Genomic DNA, 22724 nt, shown 5'->3' with positions numbered 1-22724 from the left:
TTTATTTATTTATCTTTTTAGGGCCACATCCACAGCATATGGAGTTTCCCAGGCTAGGGGTGGAACTGGAGCTACAGCTGCCGGCCACAGCAGTGCCAGATCCGAGCCACATCTGTGACCTACACCACAGCTCATTGGCAACGCCGGATCCTTAATCCACTGAGCGAGGCCAGGGATCGAACCCACAACCTCATGGATACCAACCAGATTCGTTTCCTCTGCACTGCGGCGGGAACTCCTGACCTGGCATTTCTAAGCAAATTGGGCTCGGCAGGGGCCAGAGACAAGCTGACTATCCCCCCACCCCTAACACAGCCAAAGGGAACTGAGATCCTTAGTGTCATGCCCAGCACCCAGCCATGACCCCCTCCCCACCTCCACCTCCCCACCCCACCCCCTGGCCTCTGGCTTCCTGGATCTCCACCCTCAGCCTCTCAAAGCGCTGGGAGGGAGGGGGCTCCAGCCAGCCAGGGCTCAGACCCCAAGAACCTGGGGACAGAGCTGTGTGGGGAGGGCTCTGCCTGCTTCCTCCTGCCCCTGCGGTACCCTAGCTTCCTGTTCTTGATAACCATCAATAGATCGGCCCAGAGCGGGTGGCCCTCTTTCCCACCCCTCCTGTCCCCCTCTGAGACACTAGCAGGCAGGGCCAGTGGGGGGGTCGTTGTGGGGAAGATCACGTTGCACAGGTTGATCAGGGGTCCCAGACCCCTGTCCCCTCCTGCAGCCCTGGGCCTCATCTCAGCCTGAGCCCTGGGCCAGCAGAAGGGAGCCCCCCGCCCCCTGGGTGCCCACCCCCGGGCCTCTCGTACTTCAGTTCTCTTTTGCTGTCACCCTTTGACAGCTGAATCAGAGAAGTGGGCGGAGGGGGAGGACGGGATCGTTGGGGGCCGCGAGGGAGGGGCGCTCGGAGTGTTCAAGGTGACAGAGGGGCTCAGGGAGCAGGAGCCGGCAGAGCCGCTGGCCAGCAAGGGGCCACCGGCGGGGGACAGGCCAGAGCAGCGGGCTCTTGCTCTTGGGGGCTGCCCCTCAGGCCCAGACGCCGGGCTCCCAAGCAGCCAAGAAGACATGGGTGTCCCTGGTGTGAGAGCCGGAGTCTGTCCCCTCTCTGTGAGTCTCTGAGAAGATGTCGGGGTGCTGGCAGGAGGCCTGGAAGGGCTGGGACCAGGGAGGGAGGCCCCCCAGGCCCGCCTACAAGGCTTCTCTACTACCTGCTTTGCAGGCTCGCAGGCCGGAGCCGACTAGGGACAGCTGGAGAGCTGGGGTGTGGCTCGCAGCCTGGGGATGGCCTTTCAGGCCTGGTCTGAGCCTTCCCCTCGCAGAGCGAGGATTCCTGCCTCCCCGCCCCAAGTCTGCACCCACCCTGCCTGTGCCTGGCGTGAACCCCCACAGCGCGAAGGGGCAGAGGCTTCCAGGGTGAGGACTCCGAGCAGAAGCAAAGAAGTGGAAATCACTCTCCTGCCAAGGTCGGCTGCAGCAGGAGCTCTGCGTGGGACGGCAGGGGGCAGGCGGCAGAGCCCTGCCGGGCAAGTGGGCAGGGGCTGGACAGACCGGGTCGGCAAAGCGACACCACGGGAGGAACCTGGTGGTCAGCAGGGGCCCTGTGCCTCGTCCGATTCCACCGAGCAGGGCCTCGGGCCGGTAGCAGAGGTGCTGGGACGGGCCAGCCGGTCCCCAGAGGGGCAGAGGCAGGAGGCAACCGACCCCTGGTGGTGGCAGCGTGCAGCTGGGTGTGCGTGGGTGGCAGCGAGGAGGGGCGGAGGGAGGAAGCGGGCTTCCTGAAGGCTTCTCAGCCCTCAAAGACAGACCGACAGACAGACAGACAGCTGGCAAGAGGCGCCTGGGGACACAGCTGCTTCAGTAAGTCCCTGAAGGGGAAGGAGTCCCCGGCCAGGGTGGGGGGACCTGCAGAGACAGGAAGGGAGGGTGTCTGCAAAGAGGATGTGCAGGAGGGGGCAGGGGGGTCATGGGCCCAGCCGGGGAGTGGGCGCTGACCCAGCCGATGTCCCTGAGAGGGCAGGCAGGGAGCCCAGGGGGCGCAGGGGCAGGCGGGGCCCTCTTGCTGCCGAGAGCCTCTGCCACCCTCATCCCAGGGCCGCTCGTGCCTCACCTCTGTCCCCACGGGCTCGTGACCCCAACACCCCCACCCCAACTCGGACCTGGTCTGGGCAGTGGGGACTGGATCCTAGAGGAGGGTGCCCCACCACCCCCGGGCCCCTCTGGTGCCCCCAGCTGTCGCCTCCCCATGTGCTGTGGCTCAGGGCTTGGTGAGGCCATTTCCTGTGACAGTTACAGAGGCGAGATGGGGGGGATGGGCAGGGAGGAAGGAAACACCCCCAGCCTGCCTCCTCGGACAGGGACCCCAGAGATCCAGTGACCCTGGGATGGCCAGCAGCTGGGCCCACAGCCCCCCTGTCGGGGTCGCAGAGCTTCCAGGGCGGCCAGAGGCCTCCACCCTCTGATGCAGGAGAGACCCCAGGGGGTGTCTATGCGCCCTTCCTCTACCCAGAGCCCGCGGCCTCCCTGTCCGGGCCCAGCTTAGGGCTCGGGCAGCCCATCCACCCTGCGCTCCTGGATCCCCTCCTGTCTTCACCCACCATCTCCATCCCCCTCTTGTCCTTACTCTCACCCGGCCCAGCCCTGGGGGCCCCCGCAGAGATCCTGGCCTTCCGATGGTGAAAACACAACCACTTCCTGGGGAGCAGAAGACAACTCAGTGAAAACAGAGGTGCCGGAGGGCAGAAGGCTGGCCTGGGCCCGGGAGCCTCCCCCTTGGCCGGTCAGTCAGCCCAGAGGTCAAACCTCAAGGCCGAGTGAGTGTCCCCTGGGCCCAGCCTCCCCGCAGCATGGTCCAGGCCCCTGGGGGCACCCCAAAGCATACTCGCGGGCCTCGCCTTCTGGGGCAGCCATGACCCAGCCTCCACCTGACCAAGCGCCAGCCAAGAAGCACGTGAGGCTGCAGGAGAGGTGAGACTTTCGGGGGTGGGGAGGTGTCTTCCCACCCCAGCCCCTCTGCCGCCCCCTCCAGCTGGATCCTGCCACCCCAGGCTAGAAAGGAAACCAGATGTGCTCATTTGCATGTCACTTGCATGCCCTTTACCTGTGTGGGGCAACCTTGCACACAGGTCCACCCGGCATCTGGGCCCTGAGCCTGGATATGGGTCCAAACTTTAGGGGCCAGGCCAGGAACAGGGAATGGGGGCAGCTGGAGGGAGCAGCTGGGCTCAGAGCTACCTGCTCTGGCTGGCCAGGGGTGGGGGTGTCTGCTCGGGGTCAAGGGGAAGACTAAGGGCCACCCCAGATCATGATTGTCACGGGGCGCCGGCTCCTGTGCTTCAGGCGAGGCTCCAACGTTGCTCTGATGCTGGATGTGCGGTCCCTGGGGGCCGTGGAGCCCATCTGCTCCGTAAGCACGCCTCGGGAGGTCACCCTGCATTTTCTGCGCACAGCCGGCCACCCCCTCACCCGCTGGGCCCTGCAACACCAGCCACCCAGCCCCCAGGAGCTGGAAGAGGAGTTCTTGGTAAGAAGAATTCAGGGTCCCCCCCAGCCTCCACCCAGGTCCCTGCCTATCTGATCAGAAGCAACCAGCTGGCTCCATTCTGCCCTGGCCTGCAGGTCTGTCCCTTGGGCCCTCGGCAGAGAGAACCAGGGCTCCGGGGAGGAGACCGCCCGTGCTCCATCTCCCGCCCTCTCCCCCGTCCAGACCCACATCCTGATGCCAGGAGGGAGCACCAGGGTCCAGATCTTCCGGGAAAGGGGGCTGGGCAGTGGGCTGACCGTTTGCTCGCTTCCTCTCTCCGCCAGAAGATCCCCTCAAACTTTGTCAGCCCCGAGGATCTGGATGTCCCTGGTCATGCCTCCAAGGACCGCTACAAGACCATCTTGCCAAGTAAGAGCGGCAGAGGGGTCCAGGCAGGGGTTCGGAAGGCAAGATGCAGCCTCGGCCGGAAGAGGGCGCCTCTCCTTTCAGCAGAGAAATGCCCCCCACCCTACCCCAGGCAGGGGATGGAGGAGCGGAGGCCACCACCAGAATAGGCCAGTGCTACTCGGTGTGACCCCAGAAACTGCTCCATGGTGTTACTCTCCCCATTTTACAAATGAGGAAACTGAGTCGCAGAGAAGCCTGAAACTTGCCCAAGGTCACACAGCCGGTCGCATCCTCCTCTTCCTCCCTCGCAAGCTTGCAGGAGGCTCCCCAGAGAGGGCTTCAGACACACAGGGGGAGGCGGGGCCGTGACGAGGCTGGAGTTGGGGGGTCACAGGGCTTGACGGGGTCAGCCTCTGTATTTCAGAGGCAGGCACAGGGGCTCTGACACCCCCTCCTCCCCGCTCAGAGCAGCCTTATCTGGCTGACCCGCCTCCAGTGACCCCCCCCATCAGGAGCCGCAGCCCCCCGGTGCTCCCTGGTGCTCCCGGCGCTCTGCTGACCTGGGCCGTCGAGGGGCTCTCAGGGCTCATGGAAGTGGGGCAGCCCCGCTTGACCCTGAGGTCGCCTCCATCCAGACCAGCTAGCCCCAGGGGGTGGTCTCCTTTCCTCACAAGCTGGCTTCTTTATCCTGTGGGGAGGCGGGGGTGCTGCAGAAAGGCCTCTCCTTAGTTGGCGAGGCTGACTCGTCTGGGGTTGGAAGGAAGCTGGGGTTCCAGTCCAGAGAACCCCATGTTCACCTCAGGAGATACTTCTCCTTGACATCATCTCTTTCCATTCCTGTCAACATAACCCTATTCTCTACATCACTGATCACCAGACTAGAATGTTCAGTGACCGTCCTACCCTGGCCAGTCCATCCTGCCCAGGTCCACCCACTAAACCCTCCCAATTACTTTTTTTTTTGGGGGGGGGGTTAGGGCTGTACCCAAGGCATATGGAAGTTCCCAGCTAGGGGTCAAATCGGAGTTACAGCTGCCAGCCTACACCACAGGCATGGCAACACCAGATCCAAGCCGGGTCTGTGACCTACATCACAGCTCACGGCAATGCCGGCTCATTAACCCACTGAGTGAGGCCAGGGATAGAACCCACATCCTTATGGATACTAGGCAGGTTTGTGACTGCTGAGCCACCATGGAAACTCCCAGTTACTGCTTTGGTCATGGCACTCTACTGCTCAGGAACATTCTGTGGCTCCCTACTGTCTACAAATGAAATATCCCACAGGTACCGGGATATGGGCAGATCTGAGAAGCATAGGACTCTCCTTTTTCTGGCCCCGCGCGCCTTTGTTCCATTGGTAACCTTCTGACCCTTGTCCGCTGCTGATCTTTACTTCCTAGACCCCCAGAGCCGTGTCTGTCTGGGCCGGGCACAGAGCCAGGAGGATGGGGACTACATCAACGCCAACTACATCCGGGTGAGTCACAGGGGCAGGAGATGGAGCTCCAACCCACGACCCTCCAAGCTGGTCTGAACAGGCCAGGGTAGTAGGGAGCTTGGAGCAGATGTTCAACCCTGGAAGGAAGACCAGGGCTTCCTTTGCCCACTCTGTGCCCCGCCTCTGGCAGCCTTCCAGCTGGTGACCCCCAGGTCTACACAGAAGGTGCAGCTCAGACAGGGGCGCTCGCCTGGCTCCCTTCTCTCTCTCTTCATCCCCCCATCCCCTTCCCCTTCCCCTCTTCTCTCCTTTGCTGCCTGGCCGGCTGGCATCCCTCACTCCTGGAGTCCAGATAGGGGGACGATATCCCAGCCTCCAGCCTCCAGCCTTCATCTCTGGAGGCAGCAGGTGTCAACGTGCGCCCTCTAGCGGCCCGAAGTGGGTAGGACAGCTGCCAGCGCGGAGTGAGGGCTGTTAGCCAGGGGCTCCTAGCGAAAGGCAGGCAGAAACCCAGTGAACCAGGTCTAGATTCCGCCCGTCTCCTGGGGAACAGGAAGCTGAGGATTCTGAGCAGGAAAAGGCTAGCCTGGGAGTGTGCCGTATCTTGCTACTAAATATACAAAGTAACGTGTAAAAATGAAACAGCTGCACAGCAAATACTGAACTGTTTCTTTGCCTTTTGTGTGCTGTTAGAAAGCAGCAGGGGAGGAAGGGAGCAAATATTCACAGAGGCCCTGAACACACCGAACTAAGCTCAGCACACTCCGCTGAGCCTGCCCTGCAGGTGCCTGCGAGATAGATAGCACGCCCAGTTTACAGACTCTTGAGAAGTTGGAAACTGCTCACGGTGAACAGAACAGGGGTTTGGACCCAGATGCTCCCTACTCAGAGCCCACAGCCTTTGCACCACGTGGCGGCCCTGGTGTGTGCGGTGTGATGTGTGTGCTGGGTACGCAGGCTCACGGGCTGCAGCCTGACCAGGCACCTGCAGGTCCCGGGCGCCCCAGAGCTCTGGCCTCACCGCCCGCCTTTCTCTGCACCTCGGCCCCCAGGGCTACGGCGGGAAGGACAAGGCCTACATCGCCACCCAGGGCCCCATGCCCAACACCGTGTCGGACTTCTGGGAGATGGTGTGGCAGGAAGAAGTGTCCCTTATCATCATGCTCACTCAGCTCCGGGAAGGCAAGGAGGTAGGAGGCCGAGGCATGGGCTCCAGTGAACCCCGAAAGCGCTACGCCCACCCCCACCCCCCTGATGGGGCAGCTCAGGGCAGGGGGTCCCTGGGTGCTGAGATCACCTGTCAGTTCCTGGGATACGTGGCAGGGAGGCCATCCCCTGCCAGAAGCAGGGAGGGGGCGCTTTGTGTACCCGTGTCAAGTCAGAAGGGCCCAGCCCTCTGGCAGGGCTGGGGCTGAGGCTGGAACCCCACTCTCCCGCCGGCTGCCCTGGCCCTGCTCCAGCTGAGAGGCCACCTGCCGACTCCCAGCCCCTCCCTCCCAGAAATGTGTCCACTACTGGCCCACAGAGGAAGAAACCTATGGGCCCTTCCACATCCGCATCCAGGACGTGAGAGAGTGCCCGGAATACACCGTTCGGCGGCTCAGCATCCAGGTACAGGCCCCGGGGCCTCAGGGAAGTCGGGCCCTCCCACCCCTGGAATTCAGGGCCAACCTTCCCTGGGAGTTAACGGCTTGCTCACCTAAACCGTCTCGAACCCGCATCTAAAGAAGGGTTTGGGGCCCAGAAGAAAGAGGGATGTGAGTTCTGTCCCAAGGGAGCCTCCGGGCCAGTAGGGCAGTGCCCACAATCCCTGTAAGAGCCACCAAGACGGCCCAGGGGAGGGCGTCAGGGTCCTGGGGGCCTCGTGGGGGGAACCACAGGCGATTCAATGAGACGCGTGATAATGTGTCCAAGTGCCTAGAACGCTTCTCCTCCTCCTCAAAGCCTTCCTCTATTGCTCCTCTATCCTCTGGGCATCGTGGTCCCCATTTGAAGAAATGGGGAAGAAAGTGCGGTTAAGGGTCTCACCCGAACTCATGTGCTGGTTGGAGGCAGAGCTGGCACTTGAACTTGGGTCTCTCCATGCCCCCGCCCCCGCCCGCCGCACCCCAGATAGTGTTCCTTCCCAGGGTCTGGGAGGAGGGCTGATGGAGTACCATGAGCAGGACCAGGTTGGCATTTCTGCTCAGGGTCACTCCATCCCTGGCACCTGGCAGTGAAGAAGGTGGGCAGTGCCCCCACCCTGTCCCCCGTTCTCATGCCTTGTCCCTGCCCAGCTCCAGGAGGAGCACCGGCCAGTGAAGCACGTCCTTTTCTCAGCCTGGCCTGACCACCAGACCCCAGAATCAGCCGGGCCCCTGCTGCGCCTGGTGGCCGAAGTGGAGGACAGCCCAGAGACAGCTGCCAATGCCGGGCCCATCGTGGTTCACTGCAGGTAGCCCCGCCCCCTACCCTGGGTGGCCCTTCCTAGCCCCCGCTGAGCCTCTCCTGGGATGTATCTCAGCAGATCCAAGCCAGGCAGACCAGGTCTTACCTGGACAGGAATCTCTAGGTCATTCAGCAGGAGCTCCGTCCTCCCCTCCTGGATGCAGACCCTGGCCCTCTGGGTGGACACCCAGGCCCAGTCCAGGGAGGCTGCTCCCATTGAGCTGGGGAAGGAGACCATCCCGGCCCTGCTGCCGGCGGCCTCATTCATTCATCCCACAAGCGTCTACTGCAAACCTGTTCCCACCAGGCAGTGCTAGAGCTAAGGAGACAGCGGTGCACAGTTTGGTTTCTGTCCTGACAAGTTTTCCAGTCTGGTGGAAAAGACAGCAGATAAAACGAATAGGACACCTGATAAGAGGACGATGGGAGTGTCAGGGGCACGGACCCAAGTCACCCAACCCAGACTTTGGCCATAGATGGTCCTCCAGGAGAAAGGACCCCTACGCCAAGCTAAGACCTGGGAGGCGAATTTGTCAAGTGCAGAGGGTGCAGGGAAGCATCCCAGGTTGATGGAGCAGCAGGTGCAAAGGCCCAGGGGTGCAGTTAAGCAAGTGCCACGTTGCTGGGAGCAGAGTCAGAGAGCAGGGCTGGTGGCGGGGGTAGGGGGGACTCAGGGGACTTGGAGTATCTCTGGATGGGACCTAGGGGGCCGGGGATGAGAGAGTCTGGAAGGTGAGCGCAGACCTGCTGATGAGCGACCTCGAGGGACGGCCTAAGAAACCCGGAGCTGCCATCTATGAAGAATGCTTTGGCTCCGGGGTAGGAAGTGAGTCAGAGTGGAGTGGGCAGCGGTGCAGGCTGCCATTCAGCAGTGTAGACCTCCACCGCACAAAGGCAAGAGGCACAGGCAACCCCCTCCTCGCAGGTGGCACCTGGGCACAGTGCTGGGAGTGGCTCCATCTGAGGGGTCAGTCTTTCTAAAGAGGGGAGGGAATCCAGGGCAGGATGAGTAGGGGACAGAGAATGGTGGCCAAGCTCGGCAGATGAGCCACATTAGAGGGAAGGACCTTCTAGGCTCAGCAAGCCCAAGGCGGGCACAGTTGGTGGGGGGCTGCCACCCACGCCAAGCAAGAGGCAGCTCGTCCAAAGGTCCAAGGGGGCCTCAGGGTGACCTAGAACAGACCCACCTGTGGAGGCATTGCCACCTCCCTCCAGGCCCGTGTCCCCAACCCCCAAATAGAGTGCTCTTCATTCCCACTGCTTTCTCTGTAGTCTGGGGCCTGGCCCCTTGTGTGCCGCCCACCTGGCCCCCTGTGACAGCACCCCCTCCCCACTCACCCCACCCAGTGCAGGGATCGGCCGGACAGGCTGCTTCATCGCCACGCGCATTGGCTGCCAGCAGCTGAAGGCCCGAGGCGAAGTGGACATCCTGCGCATTGTGTGCCAGCTGCGGCTGGACAGGTGGGTCTGAGGAGCGGGACCGAGGGTGGTATGTGAGAGCCCGATGCCTCCTGGGGACACAGTGCTGCAGGTACTCCCTGCGGGAAATGAAGGGCCCCTTTTTGCTTAAAGGGCTCTTTCTTCTGCTTCTCACACCCAGGAAAGAATCTGTCCAAAATTTTAGCTCTCTGGGGGGCCCACAGCTCTCAGGCTCTGAGGATTTGTCCAAGCTTCCAATCTTTTTTGGTTTTGTCTTTGTTTTTCCAAATTCCCTACTCAGGGGACAGGTGGGGGAACAGAGTATGGTTGGTTCCAGAAACTAGGCAGCCCCAGGCAAAACGCAGAAGTCCGCTGGATTTGGAGATAGCACCCGAGGGCCTCTACTGAGCTGTCACCTGTTTCCTGGGTCCCCTATCTAGAGGGAAATGGTGGCCCCTTCCCCAGAGAGCCACTGTAGGGAACGAGGCCACTGATGCGAGTCTTTGGCAACAAGAGAACCGACTATACACATATGTGAAATTACTACTTTTAAAATTACTGGGGAGTTCCCATTGTGGCTCAGTGGGTTAAGGACCTGACATAGCATCCATGATGATACAGGTTTGACCCCTGGCCTCACTCATTGGGTTAAGGATCCTGCATTGCTGTGGCTGTGGTGTAGGCTGGAAGGTACAGCTCTGATTCGATCCCTAGCCTGGGAACTTCCATATGTGGCAGGTGCGGCCCTTAAAAAAAAAAAAAAAAATTGAGAGAAGGAAATCCTGGGGCTTGGGCATATTCCTGGCCTGGCTTGAGGAGTTGGGGCTGGCTCTGCCCCAGCAGCTGGTGGTCAGAGAAGCCCTGGGCATGTGGGACCCCTCCACAGCCCTGCCAGTCCCGCCAGCCCCAGGGCTTGGTGAGGAGCAGGGGGTCTGGGGACCGAGGGAAGGAGCTGGTCTCAGGGAGGATGAACCTACGAGGAGGAGCCAGCCAGCCTTTGGGAAAGTCAGGATCTCTCCATGGGACGATGATGCCCAAGCAGACCCCTGACTCATGCCTACGTGCCTCTGCCCACAGGGGTGGCATGATCCAGACGGCGGAGCAGTACCAGTTCCTGCACCACACCTTGGCCTTGTACGCTGCCCAGCTGCCGGAGGAGCCCAGCCCCTGACCCCTGGCACATCCCCAGCGCCGTTTCCCCCAGGCCTGGGGTGGTGGGTCTGGTGAAGGTGGCTTCGTGATCTGGGGAGCCCCGAGTGGGCTTGGGGATGGGGTGCCCCTCAGTGCGTATCCGGGGTCACAGGAAGCTGGCTGGCAAGGACAAGGTCAGACACTGGGGCTTTAGCACTGCCCACTCCTCTGCTTCCTCCAATGGCCCCAAGTGGACACCAGGGGGACCCCCACATCACTCAGAACTTGAAGCTAGTGGCTGACCTTTGTAACAGAGCTGAGACAGAAGCCCAGGAGTCCTGGTCTCTGAAAAACCGTGGGCGCCTCGGTCTCTTCCTCGGACAAGGACATTGGGCACTTTGCTGCCCCAAGGGGCAACCAATCAGCGGAGCTCCTAGAAACTGCTGCAGCTATGCCCCTGCCCCAGGGGGCCAGCAGAGAGTGAGGCCAAGGGCATCGTCTGCCAGGCCCTGCACGAGAGCGGCCCGAGGCCAGGCCAGCCAGGAAAACCCGGTCCTACCCTGCTGGAGTCCTCGGCATCCCCACAGTGATTCTGCTTCCCCAACACACATCTGCGCTCCAAAGGGAGCAAGGACCCAGACTACCCTGTGCCCACACGTGTCGGGGAAGCAGGCTTCAGAGGTGACCTGGCCAGACAGGTGAAATCTCCAGAAGAGGGAAAGGGTGGGAACCCCTCAGAGACCCAGATGCCTGCCTCCCTCCACCCACCCAGCTACTCCCTAGGGGGCCAGCACCCTCTGCCTGCCTTCGCACCTCAGAATGGGGGCAAACACCGGAGACCGGAGTGACAGAGCCGAGAGCGCTGCCTGGTGTTGAGTGACCATCCCCGGCATGCCCTCCTCCCCAGGGGGCACACCTGGGCAGTGACTCTTTCCAGCAACAACCTGGGTAAAAACTCCCCACGCAGACCAGGGACTCAGGCTGCACCAGGACACCCCCCCCCCCCCGCCCCCAGGGCCCACCCCAGGGAGCTAAGTACAGGACACCCAGATCCAGCTCAGGGCTGACCACACCCCAGGGAGGCAGCCAGATCCTGTATCCTTGAATCCAAGATGGGCTGCCTGTGGGGAGGAAGGCAGGTTCTCCATGGGCCCCCAAGGGGCTGGATCCCAGAGAAGACCTGGGCCTCTCCCTCAGACGGCCCTTCTGGAGCATGTGCAGCGTAGGAATTGGGGTGGCTTTCTTCATGCTTCTGCTCAGCCTCCTCCCTCACTGCCCACTCCTGAGCCTTCCTTTCTCCACGAGAGGCACTCGGGGTACCCGTGGAGCAGGGCTCAGAGCCCCTGGGTGCCAAATCCTGCCCGCAGGAGGAAAGCCACCACACAGGCCTGCAGGCTTCCCTCCTTGGGCGCCGCTGCCCCAGCCCTGTTCCCTGGGCTCTGGTTTGAGTAACCTGGTTTGAAAATAAAGACTTCTCGGATGCCCGAGTCATCCCTTCTTTCCATCTTCTTCGTGGCCCATTGGAGCCTCTTCCCAGGGATGGAGAGTAGGAATCCCCAGATCAGGCTGTGGCCTTCCTCCCGGGCCACGCCCTTTATAGCTCTTCCAAGTGAAGCAAAGTGACACTGCCAGGGTGGGTTTGGGAATTGGGGGTGTTCCTGAGGAGCTAGAGAGGGACTTACAAAGGGCAGGGACTAGAAAGACCCTATCACTTAACAGTCCAGAACATTCTACTCAGCCAGGACTTTGTGACTCCTTCCCTTTGGCCACTGATCCCTCAGGTCATTCCGACCATTTATGCACCTTTGTCTAGAACAAAAGACATGGAAGTACACATGGAAGTGGAATACCAAGGAATCCCCAAGGTGGGCTGGGGGCTGCGAGGTGGGGGGCGCCGGGAACACAGCAGGACCCACACCTCCCACCACCAGTTCTCCTGAAGAAACCGGGCTTTTACCAAAACGGGCCAAGTTACTCGTTTGCCACAAAACTTCCTCACGGGAACCCTCCCTCTCCCGCCCCGCAGACTTTTTCTGTTTGAGCCTCCTGGTGAGCCAAGGCTTCAAAGTCACTTTGGGCCAGAAGCTTCCTAAACAGGTGGCCGCGGGATGCTCAGAGGGCAGGTCTCGGGGAACAAAAGATCTCGGAGACCACCTCCTCGTCCGCGAGCCACCCACCTCCACCCTGGAAATGTGCCGGCTCCCCGGGGCCCCGCACCCACCTCGGGCGGGCCCACCACCGCATACGAAGGAAGGGGGCGCCACAAGGGTTAAAACAATGGGCGCTCTTTGCCCAGGGGCCCTGGCCCGGCCGGCCGGCCAGGCCTGTCCCCAAGCCCGCGGGTGCCCCGCCCAGCGCCCCGCCACCGCCCCGGGCGCGGAGGAGCTCTGTCGGGGGCGAGCAGGGCCGGGCGGGTGGCGCGGGCGGAGAACGAGGACGGCGACCGGGAGGAGGAGGAGGAGGAGGAGGAGGAGGAGGAGGAGGGGGAGGAGGACGCGCCGAGGCCACACCCATCGGCGCGCCGAGCCGAGCCCGGCAGCGAGTCGTCGGCCGCCGCGCGCGCTCCAGCCGAGCCTCCGCCCGCACCGACCCCGGAGCCGGGCCGCACCGGGGAGGGGCCGCTCCGGCCGCAGCGCGAGGGCAAGAGGGGCGGCGGGGAGCCGGCACCGGGCGCGGCCGGCGCAGCGACCATGATCGCTTTGTTCAACAAGCTTTTGGACTGGTTCAAGGCCCTGTTCTGGAAGGAGGAGATGGAGCTCACGCTGGTCGGGCTGCAATACTCGGGCAAGACCACCTTCGTCAACGTGATCGCGGTACGGGGCGCGGGCCGGCCGGGCCTCAGGCCCCGCCGCGCCCTGTCGACCGATGGCCGCCTGGCGTGGCGGGCACGGCGGGCGCCGGCGGGGAGGCGCGGTCTGGGGCGCGCGGGGCCTAGCACGGCCCTGGGAACCCGGCGGCGCGTGCCCGGGCCGAGATGGCACGGCGGGCGCGGGGGCGGGGGACGAGACCGCGACCTGCGGCGCCCAGGGTGTCACGAGGCCAGAGGGGCCGCTGTCCGCGGAGACGGCCCTCTCCAGTCCCCGCGCCCGGGCGCATGACGGGGCGAAAGTGCCGGGCCTGCCCGCGCGGCGAAAGGAGGGTCTCGGGACTGGGGGCCGCCCGTCCTGGGAGGGGGCCTGGGCCAGCCCAGCCCCACCCCAGGGGGTTCATCCTTCCTGCCTGGAAGAGGAAGCCCCAGTGATACAGGGGGAGTGGGGTACCCCTGGGGGGAGTGGAATCAGCTGAGGCCGTCGACCCAGCCCAGACCTCCCGGAACCGGCTGCCTAGTGAGTCCAGCTGGGGCCCGGGGAGCATAGCATCTACGGGATTGCGGAGTCCCCGCCTCGCTCGGAAGTTGCAGAAGGAGGTGCTTCGGCCCCGCAGGATGAGTTGGAGGGGCACTGCCACTCCGGGGACACCTGCGACAGTGGCTGTGAGGGCTTTGGGTCATCAAGACCTCAGTGGGCAAGTGTAAGCCTTTGGGTGCCAGGGGAGTGGCTGGCCGCCAGTTGAAATTTGGCTCAAAAAATGGGGAAGATGAGCCCTGGGTCTGTGGGCTGGGCTACAGTAATGGCTGCGGCCTGCCTCTCCCAGCCTGGCTGGTGGGGCCTGTGGGCAGAGGAGAAAAGGCCTGGGGACTCGGCTCTTGGCCCCAGACTGGGGTTTTGGAGAGCTGTGGATCCGACCCCCCCCCGACCGTGAGAGGTCAGTGGAGAAGTGGGACCAGCCAGCCTGGGCACCTCCCCTCCCTGTGTCTGCCCACCCCACAGAGAGGAGGGAGGGAGGGAGGCTGGGGGCAGGTAGCCCCATGATCGCATGTTTGGGCCCTGGCTTCCTTTCCCAAACCTGTGTGCTTGTGGCTTCTGCCAGGGGCTTCTGGCCTCTCACAGCAGGGCAGGCTCTTGAGGCCCAGGCTCTGGATCTCCTCGGGAGAGGCCTGGTTAAACCTGGCGCTGTCTTCGTGCTGGGGCTCCAAAAGCAAGAGCAGGACGCCTGGACGCATGTCCTGCCACCGGCCTGGCTGGCTTGGCTTCCAGGCTCTGGATCTGGGAGATGTCTCTGGGGTGAGGCCGAGAGGGGAGCCAGTTGCTGCTCCAGTGGCTCGGCCTGGGCGGCACCTCTGGTCCCCAGGGAAGAGCTCCTGGTGGAGTGTTTACGAAGCTGTGCTCCTGGACAGGGATCCAGGCGGGTTCTGTGTCCTGGTCAGGAGGGTGTCCCCTGGAGCAGCAGCATCTCCCGAGTGGGGTGCTCTGGCAGGTCAGAAACAGAATCTGCCGCCAGGATCAGTCGTTATCTGAAGTGTCCCCCTTTAGGACCTGAAATTTGCACCTCCACTCACACATCCTGAAAGTGCAGCCAGAGTTTCCCTAGAAAGAGGCTCCCAAGAACAGCCCTCCCCTGTGGGCGGCGTGGCGGTTCCTGCCTGAGTCCAGGGTCCTCGGCCGCTCTGCTGGCTGCTGGCTGCTGGCTGCTGGCTGCTGGCTGCGCTCTGCTGGCTGCTGGCTGCTGGCTGCGGCTCCTTGGCTGCGGCATTTCCTCCCGGCCTGGTCTCATCACAGTAAAGGCTCTTAAAGGACCCAGGCTCTGCCCCCATGCCCCCCGCTGACTCTGAATCACCTTCCCGTCTCCACTGGCCTCTCTTTGTCTTTACTTTTTCCTTGGGCTTTTCCTACCCATTGCATGGGGTCTGCCTTTAAATGGAAACGGAGCTCCAGCTCCCAAGTGAGCAGTTCAGCCGCTGATGGGAGCCGGGAAACATCACACAGACCTTCCAGTGCTTCTGAGAACTGAAACTCACTTTTGTTTTTGTTTTTTGCTTTTGTTTTTGCTTTTTATAGGGCCGCACCCATGGCATATGGAGGTTCCCAGGCTAGGGACTGAATCGGAGCTGTAGCCGCCGGCCTACGCCACAGCCACAGCAATGCAGGATCCGAGCCGTGTCTGCGACCTACACCACAGCTCACGGCAACGCCGGATCCTTAACCCACTGAGCAAGGCCAGGGATCGAACGTGCGTCCTCACAGATGCTAGTCAGATTTGTTAACCACTGAGCCACGAAGGGAATTCCTGAAACTCACCTTTGAATTCTGAAAAAGTTGTGCTGGCAGAAAGGAGGAGATGCTTCCCCCCCTCGCCCCGAGGGAAAGGAGAGAGCCATTTTCAAATATTTTAAAATAGGAGTTCCCGTCGTGGCGCAGCAGAAACGAATCCGACTAGGAACCATGAGGTTTCCGGGTTCGATCCCTGGCCTCGCCCAGTGGACTAAGGATCCGGCATTGCCATGAGCTGTGGTATAGGTTGCAGACATGGCTTGGATCTGGTGTTGCTGTGGCTCTGGTGTAGGCCGGCGGCTACAGCTCTGATTAGATCCCTAGCCTGGGAACCTCCATGTGCCACAAGTGTGGCCCTAAAAAGCAGAAAAAAAAAAAAAAATTAAAGTGTAAGGAGTTCCCATCATGACTCAGGGGAAACGAATCTGACTAGTAAACACGAGGGCGCAGGTTCAATCCCTGACCTCACTCAGCGGGTCAAGGATCCGGCATTGCCGTGAGTTGTTGTGTAGGTCACAGATGCAGCTTGGATCCGGCATTGCTGTGGATGTGTCGTAGGCTGGCGGCTACAGCTCCGATTCAGTCCCTAGCCTGGGAACCTCCATATGTCGAGGGTGCAGCCCTAAAGTGACCAAGAAAAAAACTAGGTAAAGGGCTGGCCTACGGAAGAACTAATCTTGGGGTGCCCCAGGAATAGACTTAGGAAGATGGGGTTTGACTCATTAGAACTTGGAGAGTTGGAGGAAGGAGCCAGAAGAGATTCAAGTCTGAGCCAGGGTTCCTGGATGACCTCAGGGTTACTGCTGACCTTGGCTGTGGACTTGGTGAGGTCTGCAGGCATTAGCAGGGGATTGATGTGGAGATGCTTGCAGCTTAGCTCTGGTTCTCTGCTGGACTGGAAATAGGGGTGCCGGGAGCCTGGCTCCCTGAGGGTCTCCCTGGCATCCCTTCTGCCCAAGATCCTGCTCTGCTGGGCTGGGCCTTTCACAGGCACAGAAGCCCGTGGGTGTTCGGTGGCAGGGGGGGGGGGCCACAGAGCCATGAGGGCTCCTTAGGTAACAAAGCCATTTGTGAGCCCAATTTGCCAATCTCTAGGAAGCCCTGAGGCCCAGAACGCGTAAAGCATCTTGTCCAAGACCCTCCACGGCCAGTGATAAACAAGAACCGGGCTTCCTTTCTCAGATTCCCGCTGTTCATCTGCCCAGGTTGGGGTGGAGTAGGCCTGGGCCAGGGGGCGCCCCAGCCCAGCGGGCACCCTGTTGGGTCTGGGGAGTTAAACCCGCACTTGCCCTGTGCAGCCAAAAGTGAGCCTTCTCCTTCAGGGCACCCCTGGCCTGCATTTCCTCACTTTTACAGGCTCTTGAACCCTTTTGAAGTCTGATAAAAATTAGAGACCCTTTTCCCAGAAACCTGTACCCACAGACAGGTTAGGATCCTTGGTCTACCCCGTTGGTCTGGGGTTTTCAGTGCTCACGTCCAAGGGCCTTGGTGACTGAGCTTGGGTGATTCCTGAGGATAAAGGGAATCGGTCCATCTCATTCAGCTGGAACCTCAGGGTCGTCCTTCGGACTCACAGGCTCCGAAGAAGAAACCATGGCATCCTACACCTGGACCAGGGGTCAGAGCCACTGATCTCTTTATGAGGCACATTATTCCTGATGCCTGGTAGAAGGAAATGGCGTCATGAAGGAGCAAGGGTATCCTCAGGTTCAAGGTTATGCTCAGGTTCAAGGTTACGTAAGCCCCGACCGCCCCCCCCCCCCCCCCCCCCCGCAGGCTGTGTCTGAGGGGGAAGCAGAGGTGTCCTGCAGGTGAGCAGGGAGATGGCCTTGGGGGAGGTTTGGTCTGGCCTTATTTGAGGCCCTGTGGCTAATTTAGAACAATCTGGAGATCTTAGAGTCACTTTAGAGGAGAAGTGAGAATTATTAGTTTTTGGTTTGGGTTTTTTTTGGTGTTTAGGGCCACACCCGCAGCACACGCAGGATCCCAGGCTAGGAGTCGAATCAGAGATACAGCTGCCAGTCCACACCATGGCGACAGCAACTTTAGATCCGTGCCGCCTCTGTGACTTACGCCACAGCTCATGGTAATGCCAGATCCTTAACCCACTGAGTGAGGCCAGGGATTGAACCTGCATCCTCCTGGTTCCTAGTCAGATTCATTTCCACTGTGCCATGACGGGAACTTGGAGAATTATTAGAATTTAAAGTGGACTATGCGGCTTTCCTGTCGTGGCTCCGTGGTTAACGAACCCAACCAGTATTCACAAGGATACGGGTCTGTTCCCTGGCCTTGCTCAGTGGGTTAAGGATCTGGCATTGCTGTGAGCTGTGGTGTAGGCCACAGATGCAGCTCGGATCCCGCATTGCTGAGGCTGTGGCGTAGGTCATCGGCTGCAGCTCCAATTGGACCCCTAGCCTGGGAATCTCCATATGCCTTGAGTGTGGCTCTAAAAAGACAAAAGATCAAAAAAAAAATTAAAAAATTAAAAAGAATAAAGTGGGTTATAGGAAACGGAATTACAGTTACTTCTGCTGAGCAAACGTTCCCTACCATCAGTGTAGACATGGTGGCTCTCCTGGGGGGGGGGGGGGTCCCAGTCTAGGGGGAGCCAGATGGACAGTGCGGATTATCCAGCCTGCAGATGGGTGCAGTACGAAGAAACGCAGCAGTTGCTTTGTGTGCATTGCTTCCGGGGCGTGGCTGACTTAGCAGCTGAGGATTTGACATGAGTGTTCACTGCTAGCGTGGAACTGTCCCCTTCCCTTGACTGTTTCCTGTGATTTGCCCCCACCGGGGACTCCGTACAGAGAAGGGGCTTCTGGTCCAACAGAGAGAGGTGGCTCAGACCTCAGGAAGGACCCTCTCCGTCCAGGTTGAGAGACTTTGAGAGCCCAGGTCATGGTGGACACGGGGCTTGGGTACGGCCCGTCCTGACGCAGCACAGGAGCGCAGAGCTGCCCCCGAGACTCCGGCCCGATTCCCGTGGCCTTTTGGTCCTCGGCGCTGGGAATCCAGGTCCTGGCAATTTTTGCCCCTTTTCCAATTCTGACTCTTCCTTCCAGTCGGGGCAGTTCAATGAAGACATGATCCCCACCGTGGGCTTCAACATGCGCAAGATCACGAAAGGCAACGTGACCATCAAGGTGGGCACCCGGGCCGCCGAGGGGGTGGGGGGGTGGGAGGACCGGGTGTTTGGGGGGGGTGTTGACAGTATGTGTCTGTGTGTTGAGTGTGTGTGTCTGTGTGTTGGTATGGCTGTTGGAGCTTGTGTGTTTTGGGAGGATGTTAGAGCATGTGTGTCTGTGTGTGGGGGCGTGAGGTGTGCTGTGTGTATGTGTGTTGGGGGTGTTGAGTGTGTGTGTGTTTGTGTCTGTGTGTATTGGGGTATGTGTATTGGAACTTGTGTGTATTGGGGTGTGTCTTTGTGTTCGGTATATGTGTGTGTTGGGGGTGTGTTGGGCATTTGTGTGTGTTGGAGGTGTGTGTGTTGAGTGTATGTGTCTTTGTGTTGGGGTGTGTATATTGGAGCTTCTGTGTGTGGGGGTGTGTCTGTGAGTTGGGTGTCTGGGTTGGGTATTTGTGTGTGTGTTGGGTGTGTGTGTGTGTGTGGAGTGTGTGTGTGTTGGGGTATATGTATTAGAGCTTGGGTGTGTTGGGTGTGTCTCTTGGGGGGGGTGTGGAGTGTGTGTCTGTATGTTGGGGCATGTGTATTAGAGCTTGTGTGTGTTGAGGTGTGTCTGTGTGTTGGGGGCATGTGTGTTGGGGGGTGTTGGGTGGGACCCTGAAGGAGAAGCTAAATGAAAGCAGGGGTTGGGTTGGAGGAGTCGGGACTTGGAGCTGGAAGGAATGGGGGGACACATGGGAGCCAGGGTGGATTTGGGGGCCGCCTGCTGGTGAGACATCTCCCCTCTTCTTGCTCAGCTCTGGGACATCGGGGGACAGCCCCGCTTCCGTAGCATGTGGGAGCGCTACTGCCGAGGAGTGAGTGCCATTGTGTAAGTGCCAGGTGGGGGGCACTGAGACTCCCGCCCGCCTGTAATTGCCTTTGGTTTGGCACAGCCCCTGGGCAGCCACCAACCAGTCCCAGAACCAGGGTATCGCCCACCCCGCCCGGAAGCACCTGCGCGTCCCGCCTCCCGCTTGCCCCCAACCCAGACTCACCCCTTCCGTTTTGTGTGATGTAATGGTTCATTTCCTTGCTTCTTAAAAATAATTTTATCCTACATATGTGTATATATATATATATATATATATATATATGCCCAAACAAAAGATTGTTTAGTTTTCATTGTTTTTAACCTGAGTTTTCAGTTTATTATTTTGTGTACAGTTTTTAAAGGCGACTCTCCATTTACAGTTAAATTAATACATCCTTGCAGCTAGTCTTACACCCAGTAACCTGATTTTTTAAAAGGCATCTTGATGCAAGAAAGTCATCTGGGGCTTCCTCTGCTGTCTTCACCCCCTTATCTGGTCCTCCCATCAGAACACAGAGGGTCACTCTGCGAAGAGCTTGGGTCCAGTCCTCAGGGACCCCACTTTGCCACATCATTGGCGGCTTCTCCAGGGGTCTTTGGAGGAGGGACCGGATGGATTCTGCAGGTCCTCACTCCCTTTGGTTCAGAAACCATTCTCCCGGCACCTGCCCAGGTGGTCTATAGACCCCAGGGTGATGAGCCCCTTCTCTCCCCACCCTCAGCCGTGGGGTCACTTGCTTGTTTGTCCCCACCCTGCCATTCCCCAGGTACATGGTGGACGCAGCTGACCAAGAGAAGATCGAAGCCTCGAAGAATGAACTCCACAACCTACTGGACAAGCCTCAGCTGCAGGGCATCCCGGTCAGCGGGCTGGGGGCGGGACCAGAGGCCGGGGTGGGGGGGGGGTGGGCAGCGGGGCTGCAGAAGCGCCCCCTGGCTGCTGCTGCCCTGGACCCAGCCTCTCCTCCCTCCTCTGCAGGTCCTAGTCCTGGGTAACAAGCGAGACCTCCCAGGAGCGCTGGATGAGAAGGAGCTGATTGAGAAAATGTGAGTTTGGCATTTCTTCTCTCCCTCCCTCTCCCCAAATTCCCAGGCCCCTGACCGCGGAGGGCTGGCTGCCGCGCTAGCGGTCGCCGCACGGTGGCAGCAGAGAGCGCCTGCTCGAGCCCCGCCCTCCCCGCCGCAGCCCCTGCACCGCGCAGCCTCAGTAGACTCTCCGCTCTCCTACAGGAATCTGTCTGCCATCCAGGACCGAGAGATCTGCTGCTACTCCATCTCCTGCAAAGAGAAGGACAACATTGGTGGGTCTGGAGGCGGCGCTGCATTCGTGAGGCGGGGGCAGGAGGGGAAGGCACTCCAGGTGCTTTGGGGCCGTGGCTTTTTCTTTGGAGCCCAGAGTGCTGTGGGATTCTGATTCTGAGCCTCACCCCGGCTCTGTGGTCGCCTAGTGTGTGAACCTCCTTGGGGTTCACTTCCCCACCTGGGTCACCACAGGGTGGGGCGATATCACAGGGTGGGGCGACGCGGCAGGGTGGGCCCAGGCGATTCGCAGGCCCCTTCCAGGCCTGACGGCCACGTCCAGTGGTTCCGCGGCTCTGTCTCTTTCTAAGTAGCCAGATGTCCCTGCCCCCACGCCCTTCAGAGCTTGTGATGCCCTTCAGATTGACCCCAGCTGGGCAGCCAAGAAGCCCAGACCTGCCACTCCCCAGGCGTTTGCTCTACCCCCAGCAGGCCCAGCGCTGAAGCCCCCTAACCTCCTCTCTTGTTCCCCAGACATCACCCTACAGTGGCTTATCCAGCACTCAAAGTCACGGAGAAGCTGAGACTGCGGCCCCTCCCCTCTGACCAGGGACCGCCATCCAAACTGAAGCCGAGCTCCCGCCCCCCTCCCCGCTGCCCCCCCTCAAAGCCCACCCCTCCTTATTCGGTGTGGGGAGGGGTCCTCTGGGCGTCCCAGAGTCCTGTTCTGCTGAGGTTTGAACTCCTGATTTTATTGTAAAATAAATCGCTCCCATCTGATCCCCTAACCTCCCCCACCCTGCGCTGCTTCCTCTTCCCCCTACAGCCCCTGGCGCCACAACCCCGCCTCCTCTCTCCTCCAAGCCCTGCTTCCCTTTTCCACACTCTTCTGTTATTGTCCTGTGTGTACAGTATATATATGTATATATATTTTAATTTTTTAATTTAAGCAAAGACTAAAATCAACCATTTGATGCTGCAGGGGCCAGTCAGGATCTGGGAGGGGGGGCTCTGAAGAGAAGGGGGTTGGCTGGGGAGGGTTCAGATCAGGAGAGGTAAGGCGGGCACCTGGGCAGGTACCAGCCTGCTCACAGGTGGCTGGCCCCAACCCTGTTTCTTTCTACTTCCCAGTCTGGCCTGTCCCCACAGTGCTTGAATGTCACAGGCTGGCGGGAGCCTCCAGAGATGCCCTTCTCTCTCCCCAGCCTCAGGAGGGCCACCAGGCACCACCAGGTGCCAGAGACCGGGGGCTGAGAGGGCAGGAGGCCAGCGTCCACGGTGCCCCAGCAGCTCCTCCTGCCTGTTCCTGGCTCCCAGCCCCTGCCCCTCCCCGGGCCCCCACCTCCATGGCCACCTCATTTTCTGTTCTCGTTTTGCAGGTTGCACAAGGAGAGAACTCAGCACGGGGGGTTGGTTCTTTGGGTTTTGTTTTCTGTTTATTTGTTTAATTTAATGATTTGTAAAGTGATGTTCCTCTTCCTTTTTTACACTTTTCAGCTCATATTTAACCTCTGTTTGGAAAGTGATTCTTGTAACTGTACATTTTTTTGCCTCCTAACAAGAATAAATGACGATTTTGTGTTGGGGGGGGTCCATGGTGCGGCTTATTTTCCATGGGTGGTGTGAGATGCCCGCAGGCCCAGGGACTCGGGCCACCGCCACCCCAGGCACAACGGCCAGAGGGAGGCACCAGCTCAGTCTGAGCACACACGCAATGGCCCTTTGCAGAGGAGGCAACCTCCCAACGCCTGCCTCCAGCCTCCTACCTCCTCCTCTGGAGACTTTCATGTGTCCCCAGCCCTGAGCCAGCCGCTGCTGGCCAGGAGTGTCCAGGAGGTCTGTGTAGGGAGCTGCCCTGCTGCCCCCACATGTGTGGAGGGACCCCCAATTGTTCGCGACTGCACCTGCAGCCAGTGCTGGGCGGGGACAGTGCCAGGCCTGCAGAGCCCAGGGCTTCCCCTTGAGTGCTTTTCCCTTGGTGTCGAGTCTGCTGGCTTCCTGGGAGAGGCCTCGCCCTCCCTCTCCTGGCCACTCCCAGCCCATCCTCACCCACCCCACTTCAGAGCTGCCCACCCACCGTGGCCCGCAGCCTTGATTCCCAGATCCCGGGCCATCTTGACCCAGTTTTA

General features: G+C 60.4%; 2 protein-coding genes across 3 annotated transcripts; both read left to right on the top strand.

The window, feature by feature from the left end:
• Positions 1–994: 994 nt before the first annotated feature.
• PTPN7 (protein tyrosine phosphatase non-receptor type 7) lies at positions 995–11773 on the top strand. Of its 2 annotated transcripts, XM_047755179.1 has the most exons (11): positions 995–1107; positions 1220–1857; positions 2636–2964; positions 3337–3520; positions 3805–3889; positions 5272–5348; positions 6362–6499; positions 6810–6920; positions 7586–7743; positions 9084–9197; positions 10233–11773. In XM_047755179.1, exons 3-11 carry the CDS (start codon positions 2906–2908, stop codon positions 10324–10326), a joined length of 1020 nt encoding a protein of 339 aa, XP_047611135.1. In that variant the 5' UTR covers positions 995–1107; positions 1220–1857; positions 2636–2905; the 3' UTR covers positions 10327–11773. The 2 variants fall into 2 exon arrangements, with proteins under 2 accessions (XP_047611135.1, XP_047611136.1); XM_047755180.1 differs by lacking the exons at positions 995–1107; positions 1220–1857 and having other exon boundaries at positions 2545–2964.
• Positions 11774–12829: 1056 nt separating this feature from the next.
• On the top strand, positions 12830–22178 carry ARL8A (ADP ribosylation factor like GTPase 8A). Its single transcript, XM_047755039.1, has 7 exons — positions 12830–13099; positions 18442–18522; positions 19301–19374; positions 20124–20217; positions 20336–20403; positions 20587–20657; positions 21130–22178. Exons 1-7 carry the CDS (start codon positions 12977–12979, stop codon positions 21177–21179), a joined length of 561 nt encoding a protein of 186 aa, XP_047610995.1. The 5' UTR covers positions 12830–12976; the 3' UTR covers positions 21180–22178.
• Positions 22179–22724: the final 546 nt, after the last annotated feature.

The sequence above is a fragment of the Phacochoerus africanus genome, chromosome 12, assembly GCF_016906955.1.
Source record: "Phacochoerus africanus isolate WHEZ1 chromosome 12, ROS_Pafr_v1, whole genome shotgun sequence".
NCBI classification, from domain to species: domain Eukaryota; kingdom Metazoa; phylum Chordata; class Mammalia; order Artiodactyla; family Suidae; genus Phacochoerus; species Phacochoerus africanus.
The sequence above is the reverse complement of the archived record's forward strand: the minus strand, read 5'-3'. Positions and strand labels throughout refer to the sequence as shown.

Excerpts from the sequence above, each read along its gene's own strand:
- PTPN7 (XM_047755179.1), top strand. The coding sequence starts at position 2,906 with ATGACCCAGCCTCCACCTGACCAAGCGCCAGCCAAGAAGCACGTGAGG. Across the intron at positions 3,890-5,271 it reads CTACAAGACCATCTTGCCAA|ACCCCCAGAGCCGTGTCTGT; the intron begins GTAAGAGCGGCA and ends TTTACTTCCTAG. Across the intron at positions 7,744-9,083 it reads CCCATCGTGGTTCACTGCAG|TGCAGGGATCGGCCGGACAG; the intron begins GTAGCCCCGCCC and ends CACCCCACCCAG.
- ARL8A (XM_047755039.1), top strand. The coding sequence starts at position 12,977 with ATGATCGCTTTGTTCAACAAGCTTTTGGACTGGTTCAAGGCCCTGTTC. Across the intron at positions 18,523-19,300 it reads AAGGCAACGTGACCATCAAG|CTCTGGGACATCGGGGGACA; the intron begins GTGGGCACCCGG and ends CTTCTTGCTCAG. Across the intron at positions 19,375-20,123 it reads CGAGGAGTGAGTGCCATTGT|GTACATGGTGGACGCAGCTG; the intron begins GTAAGTGCCAGG and ends GCCATTCCCCAG.